The sequence below is a fragment of the Rhineura floridana genome, chromosome 7 (assembly GCF_030035675.1).
Source record: "Rhineura floridana isolate rRhiFlo1 chromosome 7, rRhiFlo1.hap2, whole genome shotgun sequence".
NCBI lineage: Eukaryota > Metazoa > Chordata > Lepidosauria > Squamata > Rhineuridae > Rhineura > Rhineura floridana.
Window position 1 is genome coordinate 18,511,587 of NC_084486.1, and position 25,767 is coordinate 18,537,353.

The 25,767-nt window shown below is 44.1% G+C and overlaps 1 protein-coding gene across 1 annotated transcript in view; it reads left to right on the forward strand.

Moving 5' to 3' along the window:
- The first annotated feature begins 1,007 nt into the window (after positions 1-1,007).
- Positions 1,008-25,767, forward strand: part of NRG3 (neuregulin 3) — a 1,022,346-nt gene continuing 997,586 nt past the window's right edge. The window contains exon 1 of the mRNA XM_061634989.1: positions 1,008-2,140. Coding sequence (XP_061490973.1) covers positions 1,381-2,140 — 760 coding nt within the window. The 5' untranslated portion in view covers positions 1,008-1,380. The remainder of the gene's footprint in view (positions 2,141-25,767) is intronic.

Here is a 25,767-nt window from a genome sequence, read left to right on the forward strand (position 1 = left end):
CTTACCGGATCTCCTGCCGCCCCCACTCCCATCCCGAAGGGGATTGCCTGGATCTTTTATTTATCTTTGTGCGCAATAAAAAAACCACCATTAGGCTTGAGAAGGGGGAGGTGGCTTCCTTGCAAAGCCAGCAACCCCCTCCACCCTCCTCTCCGCGCTTCTCTCTCTCGCCCCCCCCCCCCAATATACTGCAATAGGAATCCACAATCGCCGCGAAAGAAAGCTGCCCTGCAAAAGGGGCTCGGAAATCCCCTTTGAACAGTCTTCCTCCCTCATCTGATTGCCTGGAACGATCATTCTTTCCAATGAGGACTGTTTGGTAATTCCCCCTCCCCCTCCTTTTCCAGTTTTCGATGTGTGTGAGAGAGTCTTTTTCCTCCGCTCCCACCCCCTTTTCCCGCTTAATGCAACTGCTGGGCACTCCCGCATTTGGTAGGATTTTTATTTCGATTCAACCTTCCCCAATCCGGCTCTAATTTTAATTTCGGCTTGGATTTGGAAGTAACATGTCGGGCTGGTGGCCGCTTCTGGTGTTCCAGACCAGCCGCGTCTGTCTCTCCTTTCCCTCCGCTCTGCTTTCGGATTGGTCTCTCCTCTTTAAAGTGCTGTCCAAGGGTTGGCTGCAGGGCTGCTGAATAACAGGTGCAGTTTGCTGCTCCGTCGCTTCGGGGAAAAAAAAAAGAAAGGGGGAAAAAGCGAAGCAGCCGAGGAATGTTGCCGCTGCCGCTGCTGGTCCGTTCGCCGCCGCCGCCGCTGCTTCTGTTTCAGGGGGGGCATCATCATAAGCCAAAATCAGGAGCCGAAGGAGATTATTTTTTTTCTCCCCCTTCTATATGGAGAAATGGGTTTCGTGATTGCTGCTGAATGCGGATCTATGGGCTAAAAACGAGGAGGAAGGGGAAAAAAACACCACCACCCAAGGATCTTCATCATCTAAGGAGGTGGATTCTTGGGGACTGCTTATTCCTGTGTTGGTGGGGGTTTGTGAGGGAAGAAGCACCGCGGAGATCTTCATTTTGGGGGGAAATTAATAAAAAGGGGGAAATCGAAGGTAAAAGGAGGCTACTTCGTCGGCTGCTCGAGGATGGGGAGAGCTTGGCCATTTCAGCTGATTCAGCAGCGGTTGTGTGAATGCGTGTGTATGTATATATGGTGACGGGGGTTATAGAGATTGAATGGGGAAATGTCCTTTTCGTAACTGACGGCCGCTTCTCCCTCCGTTCGGTTGGATCTTCCTGTTCCCCCTCCCTCTCTAGCTCTCTCGTCCTCGCCTTTGCACCCCCCTCCCCAGCCTCCCAGCCTCTTTGCTCCGCATGCTGTTCCTTCCCCCCCGATGCCTTTTCTTTCCCCGGGGGGAGGGTGTGAAAGGCACCTAGGAGGATGAGCGAAGGGGTCTCCTCGCCGCCTGGTGCCGCAGCTGCTGCCGAGGAGGGGGCGGCGGCTGGAGCCGGGGGTCCTGCTAACGGCGATGGGGCCCCCGATCCCGCGGCCCGCGAGGTGCGCTGCAGCGACTGCATCGTGTGGAACCGTCAGCAGACGTGGCTGTGTGTGGTGCCCCTGTTCATCGGCTTCGTCGGCTTGGGGCTCAGCCTGATGCTGCTCAAGTGGATCGTGGTGGGCTCCGTCAAGGAGTACGTGCCCACCGAGCTGATGGATTCCAAAGGGATCGAGCAGGACCCCTTCTTCCTTTCCAAGCAGCCCACCACGCCGCCCAAGAGCATGGACACCACCACGTCCGCCAGCACGGCCACCACCGCCACCACGTCGAGGACGCCCAATCGGATAAGTACCCGCCTCACCACCATGACCAAGGCGCCCACCCGCTTCCCGGGCACCCGGGGCCCTATCCGGGCCGGCCCGCCGCGTTCCACCACGGCGCGCCACACGGTTGTGCCTCCGACCGTCCTTGCCACCACCGCCGCCACCGTCCCTTTCAGCAGCACCACCGCCATCCTGGTCTCCCGCCCGGCGCCTGGCACCCCTGGCACCCAGCCTCTGCCCATCTGGCCCACTGCGGCATACACTACCTCCTCCTATAAGACCTATCTCCAGGACTCGGCTCCATCCTGGACTTTATCCCCCTTCCAAGAGGCCAGCACCACCACCACCACGCCAGAGGCCAACACCAGCCCCAAATACCGTAAGTGAAGCAAAACTTCTTTCTTGGCGTCTATAGGGGGAGGCTTACCCCTTGCCCTTTTGGAATCGGCACCCTTGGCTGTTGGCACTTGCGGGATTTATCACTATTATTATCATTAGTTCTGACGGAGGGGGCTGGTTTAATGTCTCTGGTCTAGACCTGGCTTTGAGTGCTCATAACGTGGTGCTGAATCCAATGCCGAAGGGCCGTGGCTTCCTTGAAGTTTGTCACGGTTCCTCCTCCACCTCCCCGCTCTGGATCTTTTCAGGCGAGATTCCCTTCCCTTCCCGTTTGGGTGCTTGTGATGATGGAGGTGTAACCCTTGCATGCAAGCCTTGGAGCGGCCCTTTGTGGTGGAGTTCATTCACAAGACAAGCAAGAGGCAGGAGCCAAGCCTCCCCCCCCCCATTGCTCGCCTTTCCTTACCCCACCCGTCAAAGAAGAACGAAATCAAAATCGAACCTCACTGATTCAAAAGGCAGAGGGATGTGTCAGGTTTTGGGGAGACGAGTGGTCCTCTCAAGGGCCTGGGATGGTTGCGGGGGCGGGGGGACATGTTGACCTTGATGATCCGGTGGCTTTCAGAGAGATGAAGAGGGAGGAAGTTAACGGTGGGGAGAGCCAATGCTTTGGACTGCAGCCTTGCCTAAGCTGTGCTCAGAGTCGGGACCGTTTGACAACGGGTGCGTGTCTCTGTCCTGGTGGGCTTGCCTTAGCCTTCCGTTCTCTTTCTCCGCGCCCCCACATGTCTTTTTATTTAAGGGAATGCTTTCCATGCCCACCGCACAGCCCCTTCCCTTGGGAGCTGCGCCTTTGCAAAATAACGAGTCCCAGTCCCATTTCAGGAGAATGGAGAAGAGCACACCCCATGAATATATGCATCAGCTCCGGGAAGTCGCTTTTCCCTTCCTGCCAGGTTCCAGCCTCGTCGAATGAGGGCATCCATCCACGAGGGAGGAGTGATATAGAGTGTGGGTGGTGATCTTTCCTTTCCCCTCTTGTTGGACCAGGGTCTTTGTTTCCAGCACCGATGACCCCCTCCCAGCCCTTTTACAGAGAGGCTAGTCTCTTCACCCCACCTATCTGAAAAGGAGCCGGATTGGGTACTATCTCCTGTGAAGGTTATCTAGGACAAACATAAGCTCGCTCCCTCTCTCCTTCTCTCAGACAACTTCTAGACGCCTTAATTTAAAGGGGAGAAGCTGTGCTTGTAGCTGGGTACCTTTTATCTCTCTCCTTGGTCACAGACAGAAGCTAGGAGGTCTTGTTTCCTCCATTAAGACTGGAATCCTATACTTGCTTACCTGGGAGAGCAAGTTCCATTGAACTCAGCAGAGCTTACTTCTGAGTAGGCATGCAGAGAATTGCTCTGTAAACCCAATTCCTGTGCAGTTGTGTCGCCTTCTGCTCCCTCCCTTTTGCATGCTAATCTGATAGGTTTGCTGATTTAAGTAATTTGGTCCCTCTCCTTCTGTCCTAAACATTCCTTCAAAGCTATTTGCTGCTCATCATCCAGGAAGAAGGACAATATAGGGGAGCCAAAGGATGCTGTGAGGCCAGGAAAGAGGCAAAGGGGGTGTGTGGAACTGACTTGGGGAGAAAGAAAGGGTGCAGATCAATAGCGGGCAGGGGTGGGGTGGTCAGTGAGAGAGGTAATATGTCCTGTGGTCAGCAGACAAGAGGCAACTGAAAAGCTGTAAGTTGCATTTGACTGGTGCCCTTTTTTGATGGGGGGGAGTGATGCCGTTTCCTTTTCAGAGGATGAAGCTGTGTCTGAAATGTACTCACACACCTCTACTCATTCCCTGCTTCCCTTTGGAGACTGACTGGTTTTTCATTTTATGCCCCTTCTTGCGTTTAAAGCTGTTCCAGAGCAGAAACCTATCTGGCATTTCCCAAATGCATTGATCTTGTGTGGCTGGACTGGCAGGATGTTGTGCAATTTGGAAATGCTACCCTGCAGACCATTTCCCCCCTCATATTCTCATATAATCTCCCCCCCCCTGTAAGAAGACTGGAAAATCCATGATGATTTTTGAACCTTCCATGCTGAATCGAACCTGCTTAATACATTATTGTCAGCTGGCAGGACCTACTCCCCACCCCAACCAACACAATATTCTCTCTCTCACTCACTCACTCACTCACTCACACACACACACACTCTCTCACACACACATATGGGCTCAAGCACTGTTTATGTTTATATTTGCAAGCATCCCTTCTTCATATCTTGCTAATATAACTATTAAAATCAGGGGTTAGATCAGGGTGTTCTCTCTCTTCTCTGCCCTCTCCCCAGCTTTGCAGAAGCACAAAATATAAGAAAACCTTCAGAAATTGACCCTGTTTGAGCACATTGATAGCCTGTGATTATCATTAATGGGAGATTAAATAGATTACATTTTTAAAAAGGATTGAAATTTATACGGTGTGTGGAATTCCTCTCTCTCCCTCCACTCCCATCCCCCAAGCTGCACAATTTTCTGTTTCAGATAATCTTTCTATCAGGTTACACTAGGAATAGAGTGGAAGTGATACTGTAACCTTTCCTTGGTGGATGGCTGAGTGTTTGACCTTCTGACCTGATATTTGCATCTTCTACTTGCTTTGATCCTTGATTTCTCCCCCCCCCCAAGGCCTTTGTAGGAAAGGGAAAAAACAGATAAAAGTAATACATTTTTTAAAAAAATCTTTTTGATTTACAAACTCAGCTGCTTGCTTCTGTTCTTCCCATGACTCTCACAATTTAATAACAATAACGACGACAATAATAGTACAAAAAAATTCCTGTATGGTGTAATGTATTGCAGTATTGTGTGAATATGAATTAGAAAAGGCTTGGTGGCCTGCCTGAGTGGATTCCTGTGTGATAATCTTAATTGGAAAGGCATGTATTTCAGGCAAAGATGCAATGTTCTGTTTAACTACTATTTTCAGAAATTTATACCTCTGTGGAGACAGGGCTCAGGATGTCTCATAGTATTCTCAGCATTACATTTCCCATAATCCTCTAGGGTTCAAAGTGGTATCAAATCAACAGAGGTATTGTAGTGTGTAGGTAAGGCCCTGAAAATCTCTCCTTGCTGTTTATGGGGGAATATCTGATATGGACTCATGCGAGATGATGTTTGAGACCATAGCTGGTGCTCTGGAGGAAGATTGTCCAGTGGGTTTGCTTAGAGGCAAGCTGTGTCCCCTCACAGCTGTTTTGAACAATGAAGAGTCATTCATTCAAAGACATCCACTCTTTTTTATCAGTAGAAACATGCATAACCAATATGCAATTGGCCCCCTTGGAGATCATCAGATTTCTACTCGTAATGTTATTCCTTAGCTCATAGATTGCAGCAGACTGTCATAAAATGTCACACTTGACACAATAAGGCAGCCTTTGCCAGATGTTGTTCAATTACAACTCCCATCTGTGCTCCTGTGCTGGCTAGGGCTGATGGGAGTTGTAGTCAAACATCATCTGGAGGGCACGAGTTGGCAAAGGCATAAGGGAAGAAAGGAAGCCTGACCTGTAGGCGTGAGGGGTGAGAACAGACAAGCAGTGCACTCTGCAGTTCCTTGGTTTTCTTACAGGGCAACACACCTGTTTGTGTATGGTACAAACAGTAACAGCAATATGAAAGTAAGTATTTTGTGGTTGATTGGCTGGGAGTGTAGCAGAAGTATTACTAGGGTGGAGCAGTAGGAACACTTGTCCTGAGTGCAAATTGGACACACTGTTTAATCAAAGATCTTATATTGGCATTTATAATAATTTTAATATAACATTTTCTTGCTTAGAGGCTTAGTGAGGGCAGCAGGCCAGGCAGGACCTGTGATTGCAGCTTAACTCATTCAGCCACTGAACCCTGATGATGAGGCAAGAGACTATTGAAGACATGAACTAGAACAGTGAGCAGGTTTTTTACATAACAGTTTCTGCTATGGGAGCAATCCATCTGCACAGTGATTACTTGGCATGTCACCATCAACTGATGCCAGTTTATGATATGTGGGAGGAGTGGTATAGGATTGGGAATCTGCCCTGGATACAGAATTGGGACAAGGGTAGGGAACCTATAGCTCTCCAGATATTGTTGGACTTCAACTTGCATCAGCCCTAACCAGCATGACTAATGGTCAGGAATGATTGGAGTTGTAGTCCAACAACATTTGGAGAGTCAAAGACTCCCCATCTCTGCACCAGAGAGCAGGCTGAATTGGAAGAGGTGGTGGTGATTTTCCATCCTCCCTATAACAAAAGAGAGAGAAACTCAAAGGGTGGGGCTTGAACCTTTGAAGATAGCTTTGGCATTAAAAAAAAGACTGGGGATACCAGGATTAAAGGAAGATGTAAAATGTAAATGTACTGCCTTCAAGTCGATTCTGACTTATGGTGACCCTATGAATAGGGTTTCATGAGGCTGAGAGGCAGTGACTGGCCCAAGGTCACCCAATGTGCTGCATGGCTGTGTGGGGATTAGAACCCTGGTCTCCCAAGTTGTAGTACAACACCTTAACCACTACCTATTATTAATTAAAAGGGAAAGCATATATCCTCTCAACTTTGTTTTATAGTTGCTAATAGTTGCTAATATCAAGTAAGAGAGTCAGTGTGATGTAGTGGTTAAGGTGCTGGACTGCGAACTGGGAGACCAGGGTTTGAATCCCCACACAGCCATGAAGCTCACTGGGTGACCTTGGGCCAGTCACTGCCTCTCAGCCTCAGAGGGAGGCAATGGTAAACCCCCTCTGAATACCCCTTACCATGAAAACCCTATTCATAGGGTTGCCATAAGTCAGGATCGACTTGAAGGCAGTCCATTTCCATTTTTCAATATCAAGTGAAGTGACCCCACCTCCCACTCCAGATGTATGTTCTAGATATATGAAAGCTTTGATCAAATCAGTATATAAATCGACAGGTTCATGTATACAGATTCAAAAGTGATCACTGGATGTAAATTAGAAGCACACACCCCTTCTGTGCTGTTGCCATTGTGTACAATATATGTCTCTGCCTTTCTAGAGGCTATTGATGTGCTGCAGTTAATTTTCCAAATACTTGCCTGCGTTATTTAGTTGAGAGGAATGGTAATCTGCTTTCAGTTCCTTGGAATATCACTCGCAGTTGGTGTAATAATGTAATATTTAATCTGTTAATGATGCTGTTTAATCAAGACACAATCAAAAGTCAATTAACATAGGAAACTAACTGGTTTGATAGCCTTAGATTCCTCCCCTTTTGATATAGTGACGTTGTTATGTAAAGCTGAAATATTATACTCATACTAAGTCTCCAGCAAGAATTCATCAGCACAGTGAAACTGCTTCCTCTTGCATTAATATATGGCCTAGCAGAGAAACAGAGAGGAGCCAAAGCTGGATCACATAATGCAGAAGAGCCAAAATAGAGCAATGTTCCAGAAATTGTAATCAATATCCTTTTGAGAAATATAACGGAGAAAGCTCTTTCTATGAGCGTGAGTTGCTGTCTGGGGTTGCTTTAATTTCCCTCTCATTCAGAAATGTAAACCTTACCTACTGCAATCAATTATGTGCAACTAGTAAATGCTCATCATTATTATGATAAGGGTATGTGTGGAAAGAAGGTGGTTTCTGTAGGTGGTTTGCAAAGAGTGCACGTAGACACATTGCCCTCCATCCTCGTATTCTTATAAGTGGAGGGAGAGTGAGCCATGGCTAGATGGGAAGCCCCAGGATGTGTTCTTTATTTTTCCCCTCATGAGTAAAAAGGAGCCATCCCTTTTTTGTTTTTATGGGACAAAGTACGAGGGTGCACTAAGGGACACCAATGAAGCAGGGCAACACTTGCCCTCTGAGAAGCCCAGTGACTGAGACAAGGGGCTGGTTTTGCCTCTTTGCAACTGTGCCCCGAGCTGAAGCTCACTGGCTTTTCCCCATCAAATTCAGTAGTAGCCAAGGAGAAATGAGTCAGTCACCATCTCCATTCCCTACATCAGTGTATCCCTTCCATTGCTTCTGTTTCTTGGTGAGGTGCTAGAATGTGTGATGGAATTTTGGGAACTCTGTAGTGTGTTGGCATGTTGGGCTTTGAAGAGTGTGACAAGAGAGAAAATGGCTATTACATAGAGATAGATACAGCGTAGATAACAGCAGCCGCAAAAAAAAAAAAAAACATTTCAGAACACCAGTTCAAGTAATCAGGGTTTTGGGGGTGGGTTGGGTGGGGGTGGGAGGAATTAAATATTTTCATTCCAGTGCAGTTTTATTTAGATAATCTTGTACTTTAACGAGACAGGTATTTTCAAATATTGATGATAGGACTGAGAGGGAGTGATCACTGGAAAGTTTATATAGATAGTAAACCTCTTGGAGGTGAAGGTGCATACTACTGAAAGCCTTCTCTCTTCACAGCCCATAAAACACTTCCCAGTTCAGTTGTCACATCATTTACCAGTGTGGTGGGAGTCCTTGATCACATACAACCTGAAGTCAAGGCGTTTATTTCATTGGACAGGGGATTAGACCCTGAAAATGGAAAGGAATTATTAACACACTCTGGAATTCTAAGCAGAAATCTTTCTCTCTTTCTATTGCTTTTTAAACTTTCTGTAACACATTTAATCCCTTGCCTTTTTTTGAAATGAAAAGTACAAGGTGGTTTACAAATAAAGCAATGAAAAACATTATACTGGTATACACATATGCTCACATGTAGCCAATTCTGCATTGGAAAATGTACAGTGAATTTCTTGTCTAAACAATTATGAACTGCATGTGAACGGATGGTGTTGCCACATCAAAACCCTCAGTCCATCTAGCTCAGTATAGTCTACACTGACTTGCAGTGGCTCTCCAAGGCCTCAAGCAGAGGCTCTTTAACGAAAGATCCCAACCTCTGTTCTATATACATTCTACCACTGGGTTGAGCCCCTCCCTTATAGAACATGATGTTATAATATTATGTTGTTATTATGTACACAGGATTGTTAATGTATATGAAGTTTTGCAGGATACATTAACCCTCTGTGTCCCTCTCCCATTGTGTTTACAATCTAAATTTCATCAGAGGGAGGAAGAAGAGGGAAACAACAGAGGAAAGAGCAATGATAACAGATAGAAGAGAGAGGAACAGCACTGGAAACAGTATTTCATAAGGAGCACCGAAATGTCGCATCTGCTTTAAAGTTTATCATTTGTTGAGACTGAGTTTTATAGTTTTGTGGTACTGGAACAAGTATGTTTTGGTGTATAGTTTGCTGGGGCAGGAACTGGAAGATCAATCTTTCAGTCTGATTGTAATCAGGGACTCACTAGATGGCCTTGGGAAGTTGGGCAAGTGCAAAATGAAGAAATGGCACAGTCCCTGCCTGATGGAAGTGTCCTCAGTTCTCCTTCTGTTAAAATAGGAATAATCAGAGTTTGGAAGTAATTAGTTACAAAAAATGTAATTTATTACTTTTTTGAGGAACGAGTGGGTAATCTCTTAACATTTTGATTGTAATAGAATGAGGAGCAATTGTAATATTTCCAGCATTACTTTTGGGTATTACTTGGGGGGAGGAGCAGGGAAAGTCTTCCACTCCTCTGATTCGTGGATGAAAATCATGTGCCTCAAACTGGGCTTCTGCGCAGCGTTGCTCTTCCCTCGTGCTTGGTGAATAGGTAGGAGGGCGGTGAGGGAGGAGGTGGAGAGCGACACAGAGGTGGAGTGGAGAAAACAATTGTTTAAAGAAATGGACGGTGGTGGTGGAGAATGGAGTGGAGGGAGAAAGGAGTCGTAGGGCAAGAACATGGATAAAGGAGAAGGAGGCAGCAGCAGAATGAGATAAAGACCTGTGGAGGTGAGAGATGACAACGTGTGTGAGTGAGTGAGAGAGAGAGAGAGAGAATACTTAGCAGGCAAAGCAGCCTCCATTGCCCTCCCTGGCTGCTTTGCTGCATTTGCAGTGTTTTAACTTTTTTCCACCCCAGGGTAAAATGTTTACTTGGGTGGGTGTGCCTTAGTTGGTGGCAGGGCAGGATCTGGGAGGTGGTTGGGTGAGAGAGATGATGCTTGCTGGCTGAGAATATGTGTGGGGGAAGTATTGCACTTAGTTTGACATGCACATATCTGAGCAGCAGCCTCTGTCTCCTTCCCTGCCTCCCTTACCAGTGGAGAGACCACCACTATCTTATGGATAAAAATAATTATTCTACTACCTCTCTGTGTGTGTGTGTATGTTTAGTTTTAATGTTTTAGGTGACTTAGGTATGCAGCAGCCAAGGCCCACACTTAAGTAACTTAAGTGTCATTGTAGTGATTACTTTTGAGTAACATAAAGTAATCATTTACTTTCAGAGCAATTGCAATTGTAATGGTAATTTATTCCTTTTTGGGGCCATGCAACAGTAATTGTAATTTATTCCTTTTTAAAAGTAATCTTCCGAGCTCTGGGAATAATGGTGCTTTATCTTGCAGGATTGTTGGGTATGAGGAAAAGGATAATAAAAGCTCTTTGCCTAGTCACATATTCTTTTCTTCCCACACTGCATACAGGGGACAAACTCTGATGTATTTTCAAGTGCATGAACATCTGTTCATGAACATTATAAGTCATCTTCTCTGTGTGTTTCACATCACCTTTGAAGACATCCTGAGCTTGCTTATATTCATTAACTAGCAAAAAGCTTTCTGTTGTGATGGATGATGTGTTTGTGAGCCTCAGTATTGCAGGGGCCTCTGAGAGGGAACTATGCTTCTCTATGCCTCATAGAACTCAGTGGGAATTGTTAAAAAATGTGCCAGTCCTAGAGTCAGTCCTAAGCCTTATGCCTTCATATATTGCCTGGGTTCCTTTTTTGAATTTGATCAGAGTAGCAGCCACTGAAGCATTTTCCTGATAAATTCTGGGCCCCTATGTGGCTTTTCTACCTCTAGGGGAAAGGTCTATTTTCCATGTAGGGAAAAAGAAACTGGGGGTAGAATATGCACTGCCCCGCAACCAATAGTGTAGTGGCAAATTCAGAATTGCAGGGTCCCTTCATGATAGTCATGCCACACCCCCTCACAGGAATGCCCTATTTCCCTCCTCTACTTTGCTGCCCCTGCCGTCTCACGAGTCCACTCTCCAGTACAAAAGATGTCCCTAGGAGCCAATGAAAAGGACGCTGTGTGTTAACTACTGGGAAGAGTCTTCTCAGTGGCTGACTCACCTCCTTTCACTCTGATTGGCTCCAATCAGCATGAAAGGACAAGGACTTTTTTCAATTATTAACATGCTCCCTTTTCAGGCTGATTGGCTCACATATAGGGACCTGGCTGGGATCCTGCTCCCAAAAAAGTCCTGGGTCTGCAACCCCAGATGACTGTACCCCTGCTTGCAAGTCCTGCTCTTATCAGATTTGGAGCTCCTGCCATATCTGCATTGTTATTATTTTTAATTGTCAGAATATACTGTAAGGATCACCTGTGCTACGGCTAGTTTGGCCCTAAGCCGCTTTCAAGCTTCTGTGGGCTGCCACGTACTGTGTATCTGCTAGCTTGGCCCTATGGCCAAATAAGTGGAAGAATTTGCTGCATTGCTTGTTCTTGGGTCATATCTCCGAAGAATTCAGCTGTACAGAACTGTATGTTGACCACTGAAGACCTTTCTTTACCACCAGTGATTGGAGACAGGACTGAATAAATGTGAACCAAAGGCTATGCGTCTAGTCTTAAGCTTTTGTCCTAGGGTAGGATCACACCTAAGCAGGACAGGGTGTGGTCAGCAGTGCCTGAATGGGAGACTGCTTGGGAACTTCATGTATGCCTCCTTCAGTTCCATGACAGGAAAAGCAGGGTGTACTAAGGCTGCAATCCAATACACACTTATCTGGGAGTAAGTCCCACTGAACCCAATGGAACTTACTTCTGAGTAGACACAATGGATTGCAGTCTAAATGACTAAATAAATGAGATGAAGTTTGCCAAGTCTAGCCAGTATCTCCATTTCTGGCCATGTGTCAGCACAAAATGATGCAAAAGCTAGGGGAAAGCTGTATGTTGAGTGCTTTGGGAGACATCTCTACTTTTCTATAAAATACACTTTTTAAAAGGGGAGTACCGTATAAGTCTAATACTCAGAAACATTTTGTCCATACATCTGTTGTTGGTGTATTTTAAAATCCTTGGAAAGGCACTCTGAATATGCTCAGAAATGCTTACTCCAAATTCTGCACTCCTGAGGTGCAAGAATCTTTCAAAAGGGGAACTGGGAACTCTCATGCAACTTCCATGCCTTGCTCTCTGTTGTCTCAATTGCCTGCTCACTCACCCTCCTCCCCTGCCTGCTATGATCAGGAGGACATTTGTCCCCTCCTACCCCCAACAGGCAGGGGACGGACCATAACTAATTGGTAGCACACATACCTTGCATGCAGAAAGTGCCCAGGTTCAGGCCTTGGCATCTTCAGTTCTAAAAAAAACAATCTGGAATCTGGTAGCAGGTGATGGCCAATACCTTCACCTGACCCTGCTACCAGCCAGAGTAGACAGTCCTGGGCTAAATGAGGAAAGTGTGACCTGATATTAGACAGCTTTCTATGGTCAATGGAGGAATGAGGGCATTTATAAGCATTGAAGCCTTACCTAGGGACAAGCTAGGCAGCAAGCAACCCTATTTCACAGCTTGGCCAGTGAGCAAATAGATGGCAGAGGTGCTGCCTCTTAAACTGTTGCTGAAATAGTGGCATTTGTGTGCCTGCTTTGGGCTGGTACCTGGAATTTTGCTTGATTCAACAGACAGCCAAGAAGGTTAAACAAATGGATTGTTTTGAGCACTGCATCAGGAGGCAGAAGAGCACCATGCTTTCTGACTGCCCTGAAGTCCTTAAAGCTTAAGAACATAATCTCTGGGCCTGGAGACTATTTAGAAATGAGAGCCAGTGGGTCACAGTCAGACAGCTTGTCTGTGAGCCAGGAAGTCTGCAGTTCAAATCTCACCTCGGCCATGACATTGCTAGGGCTACTACAATGCTAAACAAACCTGCTTGGGAGAGTAAGCCTCACTGAACTCAGTGAGACTTACTTCTAAGTAAACATGCATAGGATTTGGTTGCAGGTGGCCAAGCCACCATCCCTCAGCAGCTCCCTCTATTTGCAGGAAGGCTACGATTCTCCCCAAGCACAGAAGATTGTCACGCTGACATTATGCATGTGAAATACTACACATGCTCCAAAGATGACTATACAGATTACATGTGAAGTGTTAACCTCTTATTTTAAGCCTGATTGTTGTTTTGTTAGCCAGATTTTATTTCTGCTCTTTCCACAATAAGGGGGGGGGAAGAAATGTAAGAGAGGAAAGGGGTCCTGCACCTTTAATAGTTGTGTAGTTGATACTGGGATATCAGCAGGTGTAAATAATAAAGGTGCAGAAGCCCCTTTCCTCTCTTATATCTGGCTGCCCTATCCCACAATGTGGGCTGTTTAAAAATAGTTACATGTTCCTTTTAAACAATTATTCTATGCAAATTATCACCAGCTGTTTTTTTCTCACTAGGATTGGTGGCAAACTTATCTTTAGATGGAGCTCCTGCTTTTTTCTTTTTTTCCTACTTTAACACTTTAAATGTATGTGCTGCCTCATTTGATGGGCTTGTGGAAAAATTGCAGATGCATGTATTTTAGGTTTGTATCACACTGTGGTGTTTTGTTTTTTAAAAAAAATACAAATAAGATAGTGTACACTGTAGACAGTCTATACATGCCAGCAAGGAAACAAGTCAAATTGTGTATGTTATGGGGATGGGGACGGAAGATGGGATGAGATTTGCTGGTAGATCTTTGGTGGTGGTGGTGTTTCAGTAGATTGACAAGGGATTTCTGAGTCCCAGGTGGCTAACAACAGCAACAACTAAAAAAGCTTTCCCCCCTTAAATTAAGTGGCTGAAACAGAATGCTGCTGGAAGGGAGGGGGAGGAACTTTGCATGAAAGAATTTGGGAACTTGGGAACTCTTTTAATGGTAATCCCAAAATCTGCCTCTTGAGAAGAGCAGCTCCTCATTTTACCTAATAGTAGGGCCAGCCCTGAGTAAGAGAGAAAGTGACTAAGGGGGAAGTTGATAGCAGCCAAGTAGAGGAACGTGTTACTTGGCCTACATCCCCAACCACCAGCCATGACTTAAAACAAGACCATGAAACAGATGCTCCGTTATTATTTGTAATGGTGAGTAATCCTCTCAAGATGCGTCTAATACTGAAAGCTCACTTCCTGGCTTTGTTGTACTGACACTCTGACAGACATAAATGATTATATTCAAAAGCTCTGTAGTCACTGGAATATCTTTTTGAGTTTAAAGGTACATTTTCAACATAATGCATTTCTCTCTCTTTAAAATCTCAATGGCATTAAATGAGTTGGATTTTTTTTCTGATTTTATTCTAAACAGTTTTGTTCTCCCCCACTCCTCTGAAACCAAGATTTCTGACTCATCAAAAATGGGCTTGATTGCTGCCTGTTACCAGTTAGAGGGGCTGTAGCACTGTGTAATAGCACACCATTAAATTAGCATTAATAGCAGTGAGCTTCTTTCACAGAATAGATCTTTCTCAGGACTTGTAAAGCAAAGCAGCTGACCTAAGACAGACTTTTTGTCTTGCAGAGTCTTCTGTGGTCTCTTTATGGGAACAACAAAGGTTATTTCTCACTATTCCATTTGGAGGTGATTTAGATACACGCAGAGTAGCCTGGGGCTGCTGTTTTCTGAGATACAATCAGGATCTTAATGAAATCAATTTATAATGATTTATATCCTGTAGCACTGTGATGTGTCAACATGACCTTGCATTCTGCAACACCAATATTTTCATACTCTTTGCATGCAATAAAAAACCACATAATTTATGATTTCTATCTTTTGAAAGGGCAGTTCTCACTATTTCATCATATTTTAGCATCTCCAAGAAACAGATTTGGCTATGCTAGTAGAGGCTGTACATGCACCATGGGGGGGGGGAGTCAGAACAGAGGACAGGTTTAGGTTCTGTGCCAATATCACCCCTGAATACATGCTGTACATTCTTTTCCATATAAGTGCATGGCAATCACTTTTCCTTGTAGTAATGAATGGCATATTGTATTGTTACATTTGGGGAGATGATTTCAGTGACAGAGAAACCTATCCTCCACTCTGTGATTGGCGGGGGGGGGCACTAGCCCTCTCTGACTGAGATCCAACAGAGATGTGGTGTGTGCTCCTTTTAGTAAGCTGCATCACTGAGGAACGTTTGCGATACAGAGGTCTTCCCTCCATCCTTCAATGTGTCTACATAATGATAGGGATTTTTTTGCTATATAGTTACATGATCTCCACTTCCTCAAGTGGCAGGATGTTTCAGGGCAGTGGTGCCTAAGCTTTCTTTGGAGAAGAGAGCAGTGGAGGCTTAATGACATTTTTCTGTTAGTTAATTTTATTTGTAGAAATGTAAGTAGGCCATAAGTGGAGGCAAGCCACACATTCCTATCAGGCAACGCACCCAAGATTCTTTCATCCTCCAGCTACCCTTCTGCCATTGTCTGTTCAAATTGCTCTTCTTGTCCACTTTCACACACACACACTGGTTAAAGGGGATGGGATGTGTTTACTTCTCTCAAACTTTAATGGCTTTTTCATTTCAAACATTCCCGAGAGAGCTCTTTATCAAGAAACCATCTTCTAACAACCATCTCTTATAAAAAGACATCAACTGGCCATCCTGGGCTCTTAAGAAACATTAATGTTTGATCAGATCCCAAACTCTGACCAGTGACGGCACGAAACAGGTGAAGGGATGGGGCTATGCAAAGGGAGTCTGGCTCATTCTCAGTGGCTCCCATTGAGATCTGTGGGACAAAGTAAATGGGCTGTTCCAGTTAACAGTTGAGAGTTAGCAAACCTTACCTCACCTCAAAGATGCTGTGTTCCCCAGGGAAAGCAGGAATGTTTAATTAAACTCCACCCTAATAGTATCCCCAAGTATACCCTTTTACTTTCTCTCATATAACTGAATGGATGCCATTTGCTTTTATGGGAAATTATTTATTATTTTTATTTATTAAATTTATATACTGTCAAGAGATCACAGGGTGGTTTATAACATAGAACCTGATGAACAATATGTGTCAATACGTAAATTAATATCTATAAAAAAGTAAAAATGTTACTAAGAAATACGTAACAAAATATAAAGTCTCGCAACAGACATTGTTAACTTATCTCAGGTACAATTTGGGAGGAAGAGTGGGATATAAATGTAATTAAAATAATAATAAATTGTAAAATATGTATGTGTGTGTGTAACCTAAGAAATAAGGGAGGAGAAAATCAGGAGCCAAGGGGTGTGTGTGTATGTATAAAAACCCAATGTACAAGCACACAATCTACTCTCTATACAGAAGTAGCTCTTAATCTCTGCCCTTACCCCACCTTCATAAAAAATGACAGGCCCTTCAAAGTCCCACCTGGGGGCATACTTTTCCTCTCCCAGCCTCGCACCCTGGGAGATCCCTACTTCCCTGCCTCTCACTTAGGGTCCTTCCCCCCTCTGTCAACCACTTTCAATAAAGTACTGTATTTGGGTACAAATTTGTGGCGGGGCAAGGCCCATCGACTACCTCTGACAGTAGGTGTCCTGCATTTCTCTGTTGGGGAGGTTGCGAGCACCTGCATCCCCAGTTGCAGGGATGCCAGCAACATACAGACTGTCCTTCTGCACACAGCCTTCCCATTGTAATGAGGGGGATGTTGCCTCCTTCAGAGGTATAAGGCGGCTTTCCTTCCTTGTAGTGCAAATGGTTGAGGGGGCAGGACACCTCTGCTTATTCTCTAAATGATCAGATATGTGGGATGCATGCGACTTCTTGGTATGATGTGACTGCTTGGTGAGTAATGCCATAATCTGCCATAAGATGAATTTGACTCAGCTTCCCCAGATTTCTGAGCAGTTGCAGTCATGGGGTTAAAATAAACAAACAAATCCTTGCTATTTGGGAGGAAGATGCAGACAGTTATTACTGACTGGGTGCATGCATGCTGAAGTAAATGGGCATCTGTTCTAAACCTTTACGATTCTCTATAAGCAAGAAACTATAGCAGCTTTTAGGTGACAACTAAATAGGGAAGCATGGTGTGATCCATAAAAACAGAAGTGGAGACCTCGTGTCCTTGATCCAAATGAGGCCCTCTAGGCCTCTCTGTCTGGCCCTTGGGACTCTTCCAAGGCCATGCCCCCTCACCAGCCCTGCTCCGGGCCCTCCTCAAGTGCTTTAGTCTGGCTGGAATGATCCCTGAACTGTGATAATGGCTCTTGCTTGGCTGGATGGAGAGATGTGTTTCTGGGTGTGTGTATAGAAATTTATGATGTTTACATGGCTAGAATGTAGTCTACTGTACTAAAGTAACTGTCAGGTCTCAGATGGGGAAAGTCCTCATTGGGGGCAAGGCCGGCTCCAAATGGTGGCCAGGTGGAGCCCTGGCCGAGGGCCCCATGGCCCACAGAGACCCCCTGAAGGGCCCCTCATTATGGTGGGGGAGTAGTGCTCCCCATCTGTGGCAGGGAGGCAGCTGCCCGCCCGCCCGCCCTCTCCCCCCACCTGCTTGCTCACCCTCTCCCTCCTCCCGCTTGCTTGCTTGCCCGCCCTTCACAATGCCCCCCTGCTCACCCTCCCCCCCTGCTCCCTCACTTTCTCCCACCCCACTGCCCGCTCGCTCACTCGCTCACTCGCCCTCCATCCTGCCCCCCACCTGGTAGGTAGATGGGTGGGTGAGGCTTGCAGGCAGGTGCCCAAGGGCCCCGGCATGCCTGGGGCTGGCTGTGATTGGGGGAGTCCTTATCTGAGGAGGACCAGGAGACTCCAGCCTTAGACCCATCCCTGGGTCAGGCTCCATCTGGGGGTTAGGAATCAGGGTCCTACAACGAGGCTGAGGAGGGACATCTGCACTTAGGGTGAGTTTGGCCTCTGACATTAAGGCTGAATGGATCTGAAGCCCAACAGAGAGGTGCCTCAAACGCCAGTTGGGAACCAGCCTATCTGGAGAAGTGTCTGACTACCTACAGGTGAGGTCTCTTCAGGTCTGGGTGAAGGTAGTTGATAGGAGTTAGCTGAAGTTGGGGGTATGGTTCTAGCAGCTCCAGTGCTAGGCTGGAAGACCTGCTAGAACAGCATCTATGTACTAGCATTAGACTTGGCCTGTTAGCTGATCTCCTGCTAACTCCAAGACTCCTGTTCCTGGTCTGCCCTTGCCCTGCTTTGCCTACAGACTAACTGGACCCTGACCTTGGACTGCTCTGACCTTGCCTCTTGCCTGACCAGTTGTGGCCTCTCCTTGTTTGGACCCTGACTTTGGAGTGGCCCTTCGGTTGTTGCCCATGCTGGTATTATTGCTTGGCAAGTCTCTTGTTTCCAGCCTATTGACCAGACAGTAAGTCACATATTTTGCCCTGCCCACTTTGTCATCTTGCCCACCCACTGCTGCTGTGTGCCCCCTTCCCAGAAGGTGACCCATGACAGAATGCAGCTGTTGGGATGAAAAAGATTTCTTCCCTCTTCCCATCTGTGTGTGTGTGTGCGCGTGCATGCGGGGGATTTTACATCAGATGAGAGCCTGACAAGATCAGACTCTTCTTGGGGGTAAACAACATATTACACAGAAAGAGCCCTAATACTATTAAAATAGTATTTTATTTATTAAAAATAAAAGAAAGCCAGCTTCAGGAGCAGAGATGGAGTGTGTGTGACCGTGCATAAGCTAAAGTGTTTCCTTGCTCACTCTGCTCTAAATTGCTTTGCTAAAGGTTGTAATGTCATAGCCAGTTTCCTGGGAGTAAGCAACACTGAACTCAGTGGACATATATATGATTGCATTATAAGTGGCTGCAAATATGAGTTTCTGGAAAAAGCCACATGCGAGGGTGACTTGGAGCAGAGAAACAGGAAGTGAGAAAAGTGGTAATCTGCTTCTCTGTGTTTAAGTCCCCTCTCCTGATGCTGATTTTCTCCTTTAAAAATGGCACTGGGGCTCTGATAGATATGTCTGCATGTCAACTTTGGTTGGCTCAGTTGCCACTTGCAGCCTAATCATATAATATTCATCATTCCCATCAACTTTGCTCAGAGAAGTGTGCACAGGATTCCATTACATTTGCAGAAAGTAATTATGCTCTAGCTGCACAAATCAGTAGAATGTAAACTCTTACATATTGATTAACTTCAACTGGGTTGCTCCTATACATTTACTAAGATGCTTTTCTTCCTCTCCCTGCCATACATTTATTACTTAACTCGCCTTAAATTTATTTCTTAACCTTTCTTAATTGAATTCTTGATTCATATATCAGTAAACTGATACATGGGATTGCATCCAGTATTTGGAGTAGACCGATTGAAAATAATAGGCAGTATTGACTTAGGTCTGTTAACTCCAGTGGCTCTACTCTGGGTATAACTGAATATCTCTTACCACGAAAACCCTATGAACAGAGTATCCAAAATGCAACCTGTATATAAGTTGTTTACATTTGCATTTAGCTTAATTGTGTGTAATGTTTGGAAATCTTATGCAGTAACACCCCTCCAAAGGCTACATAATACTAAGTACAACAACATACCCCCATCAAATAGGTTTGTGAATAAATGAGCGGAGAATTGCAACTAGAGTAGCACTAAATTATTCCAGCTGTTTGACACAGAACTCTTCCAGTAACAGCTACTAAACAAATAGCGACTAATGGATTTCCTCCATGCTCTGCTATGTGTGTGTGGTTATCCTCATTCCTTTCCCCTCCATCCCCTTTTATATTAGGAAAGCTAGGAGGGGAAGAATTAATGCCCTCTCTAAATCGGTGAGTAGCTTTGCTATAGAGAAATGGGATTTTGGTTTGAATCTTGCCGAGATAAACTGCACTGAATTGGTATGGTAATTTTTCCTTCATTTAATAGTGTCAAAGATAAAGGCTTTGCGGTGGCAGGGTTCAATGGGGCACGAAACTTAACTGAGTGGATTATCCTTATGAAATTTCAGTACTACTAGCTTAGGTTGGAGGTGGCTTTATAATTATTGCATTTAGAAGCTATTTTCCTGGGCCTCTCCTGTGAATGGTTGTTCACTTGCATTTTTGTTGTTGTTGCTACTCTACACTATGACTAAAGGATGCAGCCACTGGGTTATTGCCTCTTTCTTTTTCAGTACAGTACATTGCATTTTGTTTATATTGTCCTATTTGTCAGCAGCATGCATTTAATGTAGAAATGAACAATATGTGATGTGCACCATGCCATGAACTCATTGGGTGCCTGTTGGCAAGCTACTGCCTTTTTGCTTCTCATAAGAGATAAGACATCATTGGCCTACTTTGCAGCGTTGTTATAAGGAATACAGTGACAGAGCTTTCCCCATCTTAGTAAAGCACCTGTCAGTTTAAATGCCTTGGAGGTGAAACATACGAAAAAAGGGCCATGCTTTCTTTTAACAGAACTGTGATTGAACCCTAAGCCTAGCTGATCTCCACTTTCTTTTGAGGACAGAAACCTTGCTTATTGAAATTCAATATTGAAAGAGAACTTTAAAAAAGCAGCTTGGATTGAGAACATGGTTGGTGGGTAGGGCTTGCTGTTCAATGATGGTGGGAGCCAGAAACCCTACTGGACATGCCCAAGGTTGTCCACAGAGCTATTCTGGCACACCCATGTTCCAATAAAAGATTAATTTTTAAATAAGACTAGGGGTGCAGTGGTTTTCTTACAAGAAATGTTTACTGTTAAGAGTTTAGTGGATGCTCTGTTGTATCTACCAAAAAAAAAAAAAAAGAGGTTATCCCCAAACATTCAAGATCCAGTTTCAAAAGCAGTTTCAGGCAGGTAATTTAACATTCTAGCATAAAGAATCCTTCACTTTTTGATACTAATATTTGTCACTTCTCAGTTATTTTTTCCCCAGATGGAAAATAGTGCTCTGTTCACACAAGTATCTATAAGGGTTGATACTTCTTGAAACAATCATGGTGCAGGCAAGAAGTTTTTTCAATACTCATTTGGGCTAGAACTGATTATCTTGTTTCATACAATTCTTGAAATACATTGACAATTTTCTGACTGAGGTGGTTTACTTTCTACACAGGATTGGAAGTTCCTTTAACAATGCATCTGCTGAAACATGTTGAATGATCAATATCACTTTTAAACTGGAATGAATGCATTATCTTTCATTTAGACAGGAGTAGCTTCTTTTGTTGGAGTCCAACTCTCTATCTCTGATTCCATCTAACAAGGCCAATGGTCAGGGATAAGGGCAGTTTTAGTCCAGCTACATTTGGAGGGTACCACGTTGTCTATGCCTACAGAAGGTCTTGGAGAGTTCACCATTATTGTTTCTTGGGAGCCCATTTGCTGTGATAGTGCTACCTTTTGGGATATGCATGTCTGCATATATGTTTTTGTATACACTTTTTCATTTCCTTTTTCAATGTTGGGTGTAAAATTGTGACATGATTCATAAATGCTTGAAGACTGGTGTCAGTGAAAAGTAAATGGGCCTCACTCGGGTAGTTGAGGCTTTCAGTCCTCCCCCGGCTGTTTCTTTTCTGAGTAGCCTCGGACAGGGTGTGAGTTCTCAGCCTTGGTCTGACTTGTAAAATGGGATCTCCTTCAGGGTAAATAGTGTGAGGTCGTACAGGAGCAAAAGTGAAAAGTCCTTTGTACAATAAATAATTTATATATACCAATGAAAATCCTGGTATTAATTAAAGTCATCATGGGGGTGAGTAGAAGAGGATTTTTCTACTTCATTTGGCTCATCTGTGCAGCGTGTCGTCTCGCTTCCCAGATTCTAAATTGCACTGAAATAATTCTATCAATGCTACCTGTCAAAAGAGATAAGGCTGTTGAACTAAAGTAAACCTATTGTAATATGAAGACAGCTTTGGGACTGTTATATCTCTTGAGGCCCCTCCAGACATCCTTCATATTATGCATTCATGATGATTTGTGTTCATGATGATATCAGGGCAGTTATACGTGATCCCACTTTCAATACTGTTTGCACCTGCAAAAGTTTTAGGGCAGCCATACTGCTTCATTTCTAATTGGTGCATGTCCCATATCTTCCTGCTGGAATCCTGTAAATTTTTATATCACAAATGTTCTAGTTTATTTTTGTCCTGCTTTTGTTGGGCTACAGTGCAAGAGTGCCCTTCTGGATGGCAATAATGTGGGGAAGCATCACAGAATAACTAATAAGGTGGAATGATGTACAGATGGTCCAGTATAAGTACGCCACTAATGCACTGTTATTGTGTCAATGACATGTTGCAGAATATACCTCCACAAAAACCACCAGTCTTGAGGAGTCCTTGCTGTTAATATTGGATGAATTTAGACTGTCTTAAAATCCTCCACATGGTGTACCTTCAGTCATAGCTGAATGGGGGAAGTAACATCTGATCTGATGCAATTGCAGTGATGAGCACTACTTTGTAGCAGTTTGTGGGAGTGCAGTGGGTAAAAAATGAGGAATCACGCCCCTTCAAAATGAGAATTGAGGTGAGGCACAAAGTTCAAGAGAGACAACAGCAAATCCAAAAAAAAGTATGTACAAAAGAAGAAATGTTCCAAGTACATTTAAAAAAGAAAAGCAATGTGAGAAGCGTTGTGAATGTGTGAGACCAAATTGTCAAGGAGCTAACTATCTAGGGGGGCTCTAGAATCAGGAGAGTTCAACCCACTTCTCCTAAAAAAATTAACTACTCTAACTAAACCTTTCCTCAGGAGCTTTCTCTGGTAAGCAAATTTCAAAATCACCTCAGTTTTTCACTTGGCAGAATTCAGTGCCAAACTAAAGATGTGCAGATACCACCCTTCCTTGGGAATGTTGGGAATCTTATTGAAACTAGTTTGGTTTCTCTCAAAGTTCCTCAGGTGTTTTGTCCAAGCAAGGACCTCCAAATTGGTGTAGGTGAAGGTTGATATGTAGAATACTTTTCTCTGGTAGTTTTCAATATGAGATTGGGTAGGAAACTGTGGTAGATGCTTCAGAGTAAATGAGAGGTAATTGCTGAATGTGCACCACACATGGCTAAATCATGGTTTAGTGTGATGTTTGTGAGCAGGAGTGAATCCAAGCAAGCCTTGTTCATGCATGCCCCTCCTTTCCCTTTCCTCCTCCAGAGAGGAGGACTTTGGCAGCAAGTTTAGCTTTCCCTGAATCTCAGCTTCTTGTTTCATTCAGACCCAGCTCTCATGCATCATTACAAACTCTGGTTAATTTTAACAAGCCAGCTTGAAAAGCACTATTTGAAGTTGGGTTGTTTTGAAATTGACTAGACTTTGTTATAGCCACAATCCATGGCCTAGATAAGTGTTCCTTACCTGTGTGTCGTAACAGGCTTTATAAGTAAACCCCAAAATATTGCTTTTAATCCTTAACCTGGATTAAATGAATACCCCTTACAACTTTTTGTTTTCTTGGCATATTATAATACTTGTGATTAAACATAAAAAAAGCTCAAGTCTGAGATATTAACACTTGGGAACTACTCTCTGATGTTTGGCAGCATCTGTTGACAGTTTGCCGCAAGGTGTTCATACAGGAAATTGTTTTGAGTGACCATTAAAGCTCACCTCTGATGCTCAGCTGCTGAGTTCGGTTAAAATGCATGAAACTGATGGCAACTGAAAACCTTAGGTCCACAGTTCATGGGACAATAAATTGATGGGTCACTACATCAAGTAAATTTGAACTTGTGGGTCACCATAACAACAAATGTTGGGGACCACTGGTCTATATATTGAACTTCAGGAAAAGTGAAAGTACATGCTGCCAGTGATCTTTGCTGCATTGAAGGGGGAGAGTGCACAAACCCAAGCACAAACTCAGGGTTGTTCCAGTTGTCCACAGCATGTTAAATTAGGGATAGCCATTGTGGTAGTCTCAGATGTTGTTGGACTACAACTCAACCCTGACCATTAGCCTTCTTGACTGGGATTAATGGGAATTGTAGTCCAACAACATCTGGGGGACGCCACATTGACTATTCCTGTGCCAAACCATGATTTAATGTGATGTCTGAGCCTTCAAGTTTCATTGAATGAGCTTCCATTTCTGTAGTTCTCTGAATGGATATAATCTGCTCCCATGTGTGCAGTTTTAGTAATTGGATATGCTATAATGTCTGGTAAACTCTGTGTATGTTGTGCTGATTTTTTTTTTTTATTGCCTATGTCAGGGATTTAAGTTTTGGACTAGGAATCTCCTGGACTGAACCTGGGAGATAACCTAGCCAGCTACCTAGAATGGTTGGCCTTGTTCCTCAGAGCCTCCAGCCCAGGTCTGGATCCAGAAATGGATGCCCTTGGGCATTGTCCCGACCATCCTTCACGGCAACAAAGAGAAGCACTTTGCGTAGCCAGTTATAGCTTGCTTCTTCCCCAGCAACCCATTTCCAAGAATGGTGTCATTTAAAGGCTGCTTGTTCTTTCCAGTTTGCAGCTTGCTTGAAGATGAAAGACACATATGCACCATTGTGATCATTAAAATGTATTTATACTAATGTTAGTAATATTCTTGGCAGCTGTGTGTGACTGTGTTTCCGTGTGTGTGTGTTTTCCTGATGTATCCATTAAAGGGAGAGATTCAAATGTAGGTAGAAGAAAGGTTTAAAAAGGGGAGGGGAGATATTTATTGTAGAACTAATCCTATAAATTTCTTCCTCTCTTTAAAGAGGAAAAATGATTCTTGTAAAATATTTAATTTGCATGCTGTGAATATTCTGTCAGTGTGAAAGCAGCTGTGGATTTATCAGAGAGCTTTATTTGTATTTTTCTCTTAATAACAATCCCATAAAAAAGATACGTTAAGATTATATCTAACTCGTTAAAAGTACATTGCATTGGGATTATTTCACTGGAGACTCTTTTCTTACAATCCTTTTTTTAAAATCTTGTTTTCTATTGTGTTCCAACTCGCTGAAATAAAATTATGTGTATTTTGTAACACAGATTTAGATTTTAGGTGTGATGTCCGCTGAGTCAGTGTATCTTGTTTCCACAAAGATGCCCAAGGTTGCTTTGTGGGTTATACTGGATCAAGAAGCCTTTTGTTTGTTTGTTTTGCCTTGGCAGAGAATCCCAAGATTTTTTAGCCACACCTCCTTGATCGCTATTGGATTGGTTTTGTAATACTCTCATTGATTAAATATACATTCTTGGCTTGATGCTATTAGATTGCTCTTTGTAGGGAATTTTGTTTTCCCTCTACCTTTCCATAAATCCATGCCTTGAGTTTTGCTTCTGTGGATGAATTTCTAATAGCTTCCACTAGGAGTTATTTCAGAGGAAACTTCCTAAAGGTAAGAACTGTTTGACAGTGGAGCAGAAATTCTTTGGAGGTGATAGTTCTTCCCTGGAGGTATTTGAGGAGGGGCTGGATAAATATCTGCGAGGTATACTATAGTTGCATTCTGCTTTGAGCAGGGTGGTTTGACCTAGATGGCCTCCAAGGTTCCTTCAAGCTCTGCGATTCTGTGATGGTAGACTCTGCAACCACCATACATCAGCAAATTTATAAAAATCACAAAATCCATCATGTGTCAGAACTAGTTCAGATAACCCAGTTAGTGGAGATCCTCTTCTTCAACTGTTACTGTATTATGGCA